The 11,101-nt window shown below is 56.1% G+C and overlaps 1 protein-coding gene across 1 annotated transcript in view; it reads right to left on the reverse strand.

Annotated features, from left to right (window-relative positions):
* The window catches only part of Casz1 (castor zinc finger 1), a 54,627-nt gene extending 43,804 nt beyond the window's left edge, over positions 1–10,823 (reverse strand). Inside the window, exons 1-2 of the mRNA XM_042695696.1 lie at positions 10,693–10,823; positions 10,240–10,278 (exon numbers count right to left, since the gene is read on the reverse strand). Of these exons, the coding sequence (XP_042551630.1) occupies positions 10,240–10,278; positions 10,693–10,741 (88 nt within the window). The 5' untranslated portion in view covers positions 10,742–10,823. The remainder of the gene's footprint in view (positions 1–10,239; positions 10,279–10,692) is intronic.
* Between the last annotated feature and the right edge of the window lie 278 nt (positions 10,824–11,101).

Raw genomic sequence — 11,101 nt, forward strand, 5'->3', positions numbered from 1 at the left:
TCAGCTACCGCGGGGGCTTGCGGAACATGCAGCTTTCCTGCAAAAGCTCAGCGCACAGTGAGTGAACAGAAGATCTAGGGAAACGTCTGCAAGGACGCATGCGATAGGCATACGGCCCAGAGATGTTTGGGACGAGGGCTGGGTGGCACCGTAAATGCCATCCTCCACTCAACATTGCCATGTGAAGGGTCCCCTGGCAGGGCACACTCTGTCTCCTGCTATCTGGAAAGAAACACAAGTTTGTTTCCTCATACGTGGGTTCTTCCCCCCCCCCCCCAATCTAGGGCCTTGCATATTCTAGGAAGGTGTTGTGCCACTAAGCCACGTCCCTAGCCCCCACCCGCCCGCCCGCCCAAGAGTCAGGGAAACTCCTTGTCCTTCTCCAGGGAAACTGATGAAGAGTGATGGGGTGTTAGGTCTGGCATTCTCTGAATCTCTAGGAAAGTGCTAGCCTAGCACTAGTGGTCACACTTAGGAGGCTGGCCTGTGAGGATCACAGTGTACAGCCAGCCCCGGCAGGAAGGCCTGTGAGGGTCTTACCTCCAATGAACCGTCAAAAAGCTGGAAGTGGTGTTGTGGCTCAAGTGGTAGAGTGCTACCATTAAGCAAAGAAGCTAAGGGACAGCACCCAGGCCCAGAGTTCAAGACCTAGTACACACTCTCTCTCTCTCTCTCTCTCTCTTTCACACACACACACACACAGTGTGGGTAAATGGGGTGTATGGTGGGGGGCTGTTTATGTGGTTCCTGTCCTCTCCAGAAGCCCCATCCCGGCCGTGATTAGTTGGTGGAAAGGCTTCTGTGTTTAAGGGGGTGGAGTCACAGCTGCAAGCTCTCTTCTAATGCCCCAGCCCCCTGGTTTTCAGGCAAAGTCCTGTCAGGCCTGGGAGGTGCTGTGCATCTAGCTGAAATGAGCCAGTCCCAGGAGCAGGCCTTGGGGAGGAGGCCAACCCTTCATCCCCACCTACCTAGGGGGCAAGGTGGGGCCTGTTTCCAGTTCCCCCTCCTGGCCCGGATATATTGACCTCTGGAGGTGTCCAGCAGGGTGGGACCTCAGGAAAAGACCATGTCAAACAGCCCACCCTCCTTCCAGCCCCAAGCAGGACCAAGTGGGGGAGGAATGTGTGTCTTTCCAGCGCTAGGCATTTCTCAGCACACAGTGCTGACCGGTGGAGACTGCCCAGAGTCTGTATGGCACTGGCCCCTGAGGTCCCTCCTTCTTGGGGACACTGATGACAGGGGCCTTTTATACGCCCATGGGAGTAAGGGCAGACCTGAACCTCTCCTGCTTCGGCTTTGAAACACTGGTTCCTGTCATCGAGAAGGGACACTGACCTCCACCTGAACAGGTCACGGTGCAGCCCAAGAGGACCGCAGGAGTGGGGGCCTGGCCCAGGTCTTCGGTTAGACTTCAGATTTATCAGATGAGCAGCCCCTCCCCTGCCCAACCAGCCCTCTCCCCCCTTGCTATAATCCTTCCATTAATCCACTATTAGATGGGAAATTATTCCTCCTCACCCAGGAATATAAGTTTTCATCTTATTTTAAGTTGGATTCTTAAAGCAATTACCAAGGCATCTGGCGATGACTTCACCAGAGCGCTAGCCCTGGGCGGGGAGGGGGCAGGGGAGCTGGGAGGAGCCAGGAGCACCGAGGCCTGTCCCGGACTGAAGAGCAGCACACACTGCAACCTCTGAGCTGTGCTGTTTGTGGAGAGGCTCCTTCCAGCACCACCTGCCCCCTGAACCCGCTGGTGACAGTTGCCGAGAGCCTCGGCAGCTGGTGCCCCGGGAGCATTTTCTATTTTTAATTGTTTGATCGGAATATTAACTCATCTAGGCCCATTCCCAAGGCACGGTTCCCAGCCAAAAGGGTTTCCCCATTTCCCATACCTTCTCTCTCCCCTCTTGAGTCAGAATCAACTTTGAAATTAATAATCAAACATAGGCCTCCATGTGCTTGCAAGAGAGCAGTGGGGGGGGGGGGGGGGGGAAGAAAAGGAAAAAAAAAAAAAGCAAGCACCTCACCAGCCCACAGGCGCTGGGCACCATTCTGGGCCTGCTGTGTGTTCTGCTGTCCCCCCGCCAAGTAACGTGGACTCTCAGTGGCCAGCCCTGAAGGCAAGCAGAGGACCACATACCCAGGAAGCTCCCAGGAAGGGAGGGGGAGAGGAGAGCACTAGGAGGGATGTACGTGAACTTTCCTTGTGGCTTTTCAGTGTCCACTTATGGGAGGAAGGAAGCCCTTGGGGAAACTGGCCAGTAACTGGGCTGTCCACCCAGGGGCAAATCACATACCTAGCCTGAGTTACGTGTCCCTCCGGTCCTTCCCCCCCAGACACCCCCCCCCCCCCCGGCATCCCTTCCTAAGCAGGTCCTCCACCCCTCATGGAGACTTTGGCCGCTCGGCCCTCTTCTCCCCGAGTGTCCTTGGCCCCTACTGCTGTACGCTTCTTTCTCAAGGTCACAGGGCCGTTCACGCCAGGAGTGTTTACTCACCAGACTGGCCCTGTGAGCAGCACTCACCACAAATATGCTTTCTGATAAAGTTGGCAGAAAAAAAAAATTCTAGAGCTGAAAACAATGTCAGAAATCATCCCCCACCCCCATCCCCACCCAAGGGGGGGGCGGGGCCTGGACGCAGGTCACCCCAGCCGCTGGGGACAGTCCTGGGGAGCTGGAGTCCCTGGTCCCTTTCACTTTGCTGCTTGCTGGTTGATCACCACGTGCAGCCTGCTGCCCAGGGGACCCAGGGCTGCCCAGGGGACCCAGGGCTGCGTACTGGGTCTCGGGGCACAGTCTTCCGGAGGCCTCAGAGGACAAGGCAGCGCGGCCCCGCACCTCGGCTGCTCCTGGGCGTCTCACCTCGCTGAGCCCCCTCCCCCGCACCGTCCTCTCCCTGTGCACATGGGCTTTAATGTTTTTATTACCTGTTTGACTCGCTGCCTTATTGCTTCTCCCCTTAATGGGGCCGTAACCGTGGAAACGAGGAATAAACGGCCACCAGAAAATGAGATGATTAAACAGGTCACCCTGGCAAAACAAACTCAGCCAAGGAACCTGGGGGTGGGGTGGGGAGGGTACGCTCCCCCTCCTCTACCAGGACCGGAAGACATGGACCAGGACTGGCCCACACGACCAGGCCCCTGAGAGGACTGGGGCAGATACAGAGAGCGCCCCCTGCTGGACAGGAGATCTATCCCCTGCCCATCCTCCTTTGGTGGACCAGGCCCTCTGGCCTAGGCTGGCCTTGAATTCTCCTCCGCACAGGTGGCAGGGAGAAAGGCACTGAGCAGTAGGATCTGAGGTCAGGATGGCAGTGAGGGAGAAGATGTACTTCTCAGGCAGTACCCTGGCCTGAGCCCAGAAGCCAACAAGAAGGCTTGAAGAAGGGACCCTAGCAAGGCCAATAGGGCCGGGAGAGACCTTAGAGGGCAGGCCTGTAGGATGTGTTCTTAGCAGGAGCAGTCCAAACACTACATGCTGGGCAGAGGTCTGAAACCCATGGATTCAGCATGGGATCGTGAGGCTCCTGACAACCTCTCCCTGCACTGGTCCTGGCCTAGAGGAAATCTACTGGGCAGGAGTGGAGGTGGGCCAGCAGGAAGCAGAAGAGAGGCCCAGACCCCACTGGCTACTTCCCTCCGGTCTCCCTGGGCAGCAGCCTGACCTCTCATACATCAGGCCTTCCCTACTTTGAGCCATGGTCAAAGCCAGTAGCTGCTGGGATTCCCATCCAACCATGCAACACCTAGCTTAGTCCGTACGCCTCCTCTCATCAACCTTGATCCTAGCCCTACTCCTTCCTATAAATCAGCATCTAGAAAGCTCCTGAGAAGCCGAAACATTTCCTGCTTTTCTCCTTCTACTCTACTCAAGAAGCCGGGCAGGCACTGAGGGGAAGAGGCACCTCCATGGACCAGCCACACGGGCACTTACAGCAGGAAGGTGCTCCCATACCAGGCACTGGGAGAAGACACTGGGAGGGCAGCTAATGGTCATATCTAATGGTCACCATTAGGAGAAGCAGGAGAATTGAACAAGGTCCCGGGGGAACGGAGCACATGAGCCAGGGATGCCCTGGCCCCCCAGATCCACAGAGCAGCAGGCTCTGGCCAGCTTCTGATCTCTTTCCAGGTCCAACTGGGTAAGAGGCTGGCAAGATGGCAAGTAGGGTGAGGGGGCGGCCAAAAAGGTAAGCATAAGAAAGGTCAGTCTGCAGAAGCTGGGTGGCCAAGCAAAGAAAACCCCTGAAGTGGTCATGCAATGTTGTTCTCTGCAGGAGTGAGGAAGACCAGGCAAGTGGGGGAGGGGGCGCATGCTCCTGGTCCCCTCCCACACCATTCCCAGCCTGGTGGCTATGTCTCACAGCAGTGTCTCACAGCGGACCCCTCCATCAGGCAGGCCTGCACCTTTGAGAGGGAGAGTCCAAGCAGCCTGAGTTTCTGCACCTCTGAACCCACCAGAGTCTTGCTGAATTGCAGTCTCGCCATCTGCCCAGGGAGGGGATTCTTCCATGATGGGGTGTGCACATCCTGAGAGCCCCAAGTGTGAGGTACAGGTCAGCTCCACAGATGCACACTGGTCCCTGGGCTGCGGCCTTTCTCAAGCACCTGACAGGACCATGGGCTCCTCCACACACCTGCCCACCGTCCCTCCTCCTCCTCAGCCTTCCTACTCACGCTAGACCCAGGCTAGGCACCACCACGTGACACCTAGAGTCCATGATTGTTACTGAGCAACTTCCTTCCCTCTCCAAAGACAAGGACCAGGAGAAGGAAAACTGGGAAGACTGCTGAGCACTGGTGGCTCACACCTATCATCCTAGCTACCCAGGAGGCTGAGATCTGAGGATCATGGTTTGAAGCCAGTTTGGGCAGTAAAGTCTATGAGACTCTAATCTCCAATTAACCACTAAAAAAATCAGAAGTTGGCCTGTGGTAGAGCATTAGCCTTGAGCAAAAGAGCTAAGGGACAGTGTCCAGGCCCTGAGTTCAAGCCCCATGACCAACAAAAAAGAGAAAGGAAGGAAGGAAGAAAGAAAGAAAGAGAGGAAAAGAAAGAAAAAAAAGGAGGAAGAGGGGAGGTGGAGAAGCAAGGAGGAAGAGAAGGAAGATGAGGAAAGGAAGAAGGGAAGAGGGGGGAAAGGAGGGAGAATAAAAGAGGAGTAGAGGGAACAAGAGGAAGAAGAAGAGTGGGGAAAGGAAGGAGAAGCAAAAGAGGAAGGGAGAAGAAGAGAGTAAAGAAAGGAAGAGGGGAGGAGGCGGAAGAGAAGGAGGAGGCATCAATGGTGGCAGTAGCCAGGGTAGCCAAGGTCCAAACACCAGTTCAGGAAGGGCAGAATTCGATGCCAAGCCCGAGGCCTGGAGAAACGGCTGACCCCCATCAGAACAGTGGGCCAGCCGGTGGATCCAGGGAGCCAAGCAGTCAGGCCAAGAGCCTTCGTAAGCCCCACCCAACCCACGGCCTGGGCAGTGGGCAGGGACTTGAGCCAGGGGCAGAGCGTTAATGAGGAGATACTGCTGCCGTGACTCAGCCCTCCAAAGGTGCCTCCATTTATTTTATTTTTCCATCATAAAAACCCAAGCTGCAAAGCAGCCAGATTCCCCGTGGGGGCGGGGAGCAGCAGCACCGCTGAGGAGGCCAGGCCAGGGCCTGGCTGGTGCCAGCCTCTCAGAGCGCCTCTCCTGGAGAGTTCATGGGTCCCCTCCATACCCACTGGTTCCTCCTATGGGAACAAAGGCCTAGGGTGGGATCTCCCTAGGTCAGTTCCAGACCCTCCATGGCTGTCTCTGCCTCCTGTAGGAGAGGAAGGGCCTTGCCCAGCCTGTCAGCCTGCCTTTTGCTGTCTTCTAATAGGTACCGGGGCTGGCTCAAGACCGCCTCACCTGTCCAGAGATCCATCTCAAAATACTTCCTGTCAAGGAGATGCTCCCAGTGATGTCCTTTCTTCCCCGTGACCCCTCTCAGGACACCTGCCTCACTGAACAAAATCAAGTTAAGAAGGGAAGAATGCAAGATCTTAAAGAGCCAGCTGCTGGTGGCTCACACCTGTCATCCTAGCTACTCAGGAGGCTGAGATCCGAGGACAGCGGTTCAAAGCCAGCCCAGGCAGGAAAGTCTGTGAGACTCTTATCTCCAATGAACCACCAGAAAACCAGAAGTGGCGCTGTGGCTCAAAGTGGTAGAGCACTAGCCTTGAGTGAAGGAGCTCAGAGACAGCTCCCAGGACTTGAGTTCAAGCCTCACAACCAACCAAAAAAAAAAGATCTTAAAGATCCTCTTACATCCAAGTCCCTCCCAGTGTCACTGCCCAGTGCACAGCCGGCCTGTTTGGATGGCATCGGGAAACTCACTATTTCCAATACAGCCCATTGGCGCCTTTGGCTCCACAAGCTCCTTTCTGCCAAGATGGCACCAGAGCACTTACCCCCTGGAGCAGACTGGCAAAACCGGTGCCCAGCTTGGCTGCAGGGACCGGGCCAAGCTTAGACTGGTTTAGTGGGTGCCTCTGGCCAAGTGAGTCTGAAGGAAGGAACAGCACAAGGGCAATGGGCTCTACCCCAAGCCCAGCATAAAATCCTTAGGCGCAGAAACACACAAGCCCTTTCCCGATTCCTGCAGCAGGCTGGGTGGAGCGGAACCTGAGCAAGCGAGGGTCCCAGGAACCTCTGCTGGCAGTGTCTGATCTCACAGAGGTTCTTCAGGTGTGAAGCAGTCAGGCAAACATGTGGGCCACAGCGGCTGAGCTAGGGAAGCCAGATTCTTTACCTCCTGGGGTCCAACCCCACCTGAGAAAAGTCTGCAGCCTGTCTCCTTTTGCCTAGGCTACTAGGAAACTCTACTCCAAGAACCAGGCTAAGGAGCCTCCTTGTTCAGCTTCTCTAACCCCACCCTTTCTCACCTCCTCACAGTTGAAGGCTGGGCCAATATGCCATGCAAGGGCTTCTGCTTAAAACATAAGAGAATCCCTGATTCAAAGCATGACATCCAACTTTCCCAGATGATATGGCTGCAGCCATGTGGAGCATGTGTGGGTGGCACACGTGCACGCGTGCGCGTGCACACACACACGCGCGCGCGTGCACACACACAGAGTCACGTCTTTGAACTTGCCCTCTTGTCTATCTGGCCTTTTCCCCAGCAGAGCCTGCCTTGGATCCTGTACTGGGACAGCCCCTCCTTACCTCCTTACCCAGCTTCCCCTGGGAAAGAGGGGCATTACAAATGGATCCCAGATAATCAAGGGCAACGATTGCTTTATAGCCATTTTGATCCAAGCTCCCAGTGTGTTCAGCTGTGTGTGGTGTGTGGTGTGTGTGTGTGTGTATGTGTGTTGGGGGGAATGTAATCTAGGGGAGCTTCCCAACTGCAGGATGGATTTACCTGTGTCTGAAAGCTTCCTGCTCCCCTCCCCCCTCTCACTCCCTCCCCAAGGGAAATCACTCTAAAAGGGCCTAATGGAACTATGTCCTCCTCTCTTCCTCTCTCTGCTCCCTCCCTTGCTCTCCTTCTTTTTTTTTTATTAGCATTTGTGGAATTTATTCCCAAACTCTCCTAATCTTCCGTACACAACCATTTGATTTGCATAACCCAACCCCCTCTCATAAAAACTGGCTGCTAGTTTAATTAAAAAATGTAAATTTGCTGTCATCTCGGGGCCTGGTGAATTAGGACGACATCGGCATTTTTTATTGCTAAAGACGTCCAGATTGATCCAGCCCTTGGCTGAACTATGGTGAAGGAAAAGGGGTCCACATGGCCCCAAAGGTCTTGAGGTCCTGCTGTCTCCTCCTGAGAAGGAGTCTCCTGCCACTGGTTTACTTGTGACCAGAGTGTTTTGGGACGGTAAATACGTCCGGAGCTGGAGGATACGGCAGGTAATGCATGATCCTGTTCCAGTACTTGTTGGAGGCCCTTGGGGCTAGATACCTTTTGGGGCCTGTGTCTCCAGCCTCAACCAGTACTAACAGCCAAAGTCATCCCTGGGCTGTTCCCAAAGGAAGAGAGCCTCACACTGCGCCAGGCTTGAGGCCTGGCTGTGTCCCCTGTGCCCTCGGGAGGTCAAGGGAGTCGCTCCTAGCTCCTGAAGATGAGCACCGGGTTGCCCCGGAGTCGGGCTCCGAGGAGACAGATCGGAGTCCCCATCTGCTTCCCTTTTTTTTAGAAGTGAGGAAAAAGTGTTTTTCTTCTGAAGTGCTGAGATTAAGTGAAACTTCCAAGTTCAGAGAAGAGGCAGACAGGATTACCAGATGCCTTCTCTAGGAAACAGAACTTTGACATCCTGGACCTCCCTTCTCTGCGTGGCCAGACTCCAGGCCCGGGTCCCACTGGGAATGGGAGTGTCCGCTCCACTGACCTCCATGGCCCTCTGGCTTCTAGGAAAAGTTTCCAAAGATTGTCCCTGGAGTGCTGGGAGTAGTAAGCCTTCCTAAGGCCCCAAGAGGTGCCATGGGAGTCTCTGCCCCTTGTTTCCTGCCAGGCCCTCAGGACCCCTCCCAGAAGAGCTGTGGAGGAGTGACCCACAGGGGCCTAGGAGGGCCTGGCATGGCAGGAGGATGGGTGCCAGCTCCAATTGGCTGCCTGCTAGGGAGGAAAACAGGAGGGCCTGCTTTCCAGCTGAGTAATACCTGGGTCCCTTGTGCCCGCCCACAAGCAGGTTTGCCAACGCCAGGTAGGGGGAGGAGCCAAACTCCTGGCGCATCTCTGAGTTCTGCTTCTAGGCCGGGATGGGTGGGGGCCTCATTTCCGAAGAGAGGGGGTGGGGTCTGAGAGGGAGGCGATGAGACACCTGATTAGTGAGAGGGGTGGGTCTGTTCTTGTGGGTGGGAGGGGGGAGGGAAGGCAGGGAGGGGCAGGGTGGCAGCAGTGGCCTCAGATACCTTCAACCCTCTGCCCAGCAGGGGGTGTCACACTCTACCTGGGCAATGGAGGTCTACCTGGGCAATGGACCTCCATATTTCATTAGCCAAGATCTCACCTGTCAGGACAGAGTCTGGACTCTGGATGTCCCGTCCCCCAGATCTTACACCCTTTCTTAGAGCCAGCCACCATGCTCTTTCCCCAACTACCCACATATACTGCCCCTCCTGACCTTCCCGTCTTTCCTTTGACCTCAGAGGGTCAGATGTCAGCTCCTGAGTCCCAAGAGATGAAACCATGAAGTGGGACCTAGCATGAACAATTCTAAGCCCAACTCTTCACACCCACCACTACCACCGCCTTCATTCCCCTCATCAGTTTTGATGAGTTGGCAACCAGTTTGTTTCTTGTAGGAAGAAGGAAGATGGTTTTGATGACTGAGATATGAGGGTCCTGGTCAAAACTTGGGTTTTAATCAAAGAAGGCTGGGGGAAGCCAAAGAGGAGCCTTAAAGTAAAACACATTCAACTCACTTAGAGGGAACGCTTGAATAAAATTAGATCAAAACCAGCAAGACACCAAATTCTCAGGATAAATTCTGCCCTCCAGGCCAGCGGTCTGCTATCTGGAGCTTGACCCCAGCTTCTTACCAGATTCCCCAAACTCACAAGCCTAAATTTAGGTCGATCCATCACCACCTCCCAGGGTGGGGGCTAAAAAGGGGACTGGGAGAGAGTCCTGGGCCCCTCACTTTGAACTGATAACAGCAGCCTCAGCCCACAGATTCTCAGGTGAAAAACACTCATTAGCCATAATAAGCAGCTTGATCATCCGACACAGCCTTGTCCCAAATAAATTAAATTCCTTTACCTTGAGACAGTCGCCCCGAAACCAGACTAACCACCTTTCCCAACAGGACGCTGCTTTCAAAAACTAAACCACCCCCCTACTAAAAAAAAATAAAATAAAAACACACACCCCATAGGTTAGACACACAGGGATCTTTGAAATGGGAAAGACATATATATGTATTTAAAACAAACAAACAAACCATGGAGAACAGAAACTCCCACCAAAACCCCCTAAATCCTCTCTCTGGGCGCCCCCCCCCCCCAGCTCCCAGTCCTCTCGGTTCTTTCATAATGACAAGCATCAAATTAGTCACAGTCACTAAACAAGTAGCGAATAATAACAATATTGCCATCCAGAAAGCAAGCAGGGAGGGCAGGGACGGCGGCGGCCGGCGGCCCGACCCCCCGGCGCCGGCCCGCACCCCCACCCCGCTCAGCCGCCAGCTCATTGGGCTAAAAAGAAGAACTTCCGTCAAAGAGCCGAAAGAAAAGCGAAAGAGCCTCGCGTGGGCTCCCACCGGCCGTACCTGCTCCAAGATCCATTCTGCGCTCCTTGGTCCCAAACTCTTCGAGGAACAGCCCGGGAAGAAGGAGGAGGAGGAGAGAAGAGAAGAGAAGAGAAGGTGTTTAGTGTCTCGCCGGCCCCCGGGTCCCGCCGGCCCGCTGTCCCTCCCCGGCGGGCCCTGGCGCATCTCGGGCTTGGGGGGCGCGGGCCGGGCCGGGCCCCGATCGGACCCGGAAAGTTTGCTCCGCGCCCTGCGCCCTGCGCCCGCCCGCTCCCCGCAGCTCCGAGCTCCCTACACCCGGCGGGTGGCCGCGATCCACCCGGCGGCGGCCCCGGGGACCCGGCGGGCGAGGCCGAGCGCCCCCCCACCCCGGCCTCTCCCCCGGCCCCGACCCCGGCCCGCCACTCCGCGAGGGGGGGGGGGGTCCGCCGTGTTCGCCCGGCCCGGCCCTCCCCGCCCGCTCTCGGTACTCACCATAGTCGGAGAGTCGAAAGCCGAATTCACTTAAATAATCAACTTTCATAATACTTAATTAATGCCTAATTGCAACTGATTACTCCCCGAATAACAAGTTGTTTTAAAACCCTGATGTCATTGCTCCTGACGGTAACACTCAGGGTAACAGTTTGGCAGGAGGGAGCGGGCGGGCGGGCGGGCGGGCGGGAGCGGCCGGGCGCTGCCAGGCGCCGAGGTGATTGGCAGGGCGGCCTCGGCACCGCCCCTCGCCGGGCCCGCGCGGCTCCGGCAGGTGAAAGATCAGACTCGGCCCGCCCGCGCGCCCGCCCGCACGCACGTCCAGCCCGGCGCGGTGCTGGAGGTGAATGGGCGCGTGCACGCGCCGCGTCCAGAGCGCGCCGCGCGGCCCCGCGCCTCGCACGCTCGC

This window comes from Dipodomys spectabilis, unplaced genomic scaffold (genome assembly GCF_019054845.1).
Source record: "Dipodomys spectabilis isolate Male_0828 unplaced genomic scaffold, ASM1905484v1 ptg000188l, whole genome shotgun sequence".
NCBI classification, from domain to species: Eukaryota; Metazoa; Chordata; class Mammalia; order Rodentia; family Heteromyidae; genus Dipodomys; species Dipodomys spectabilis.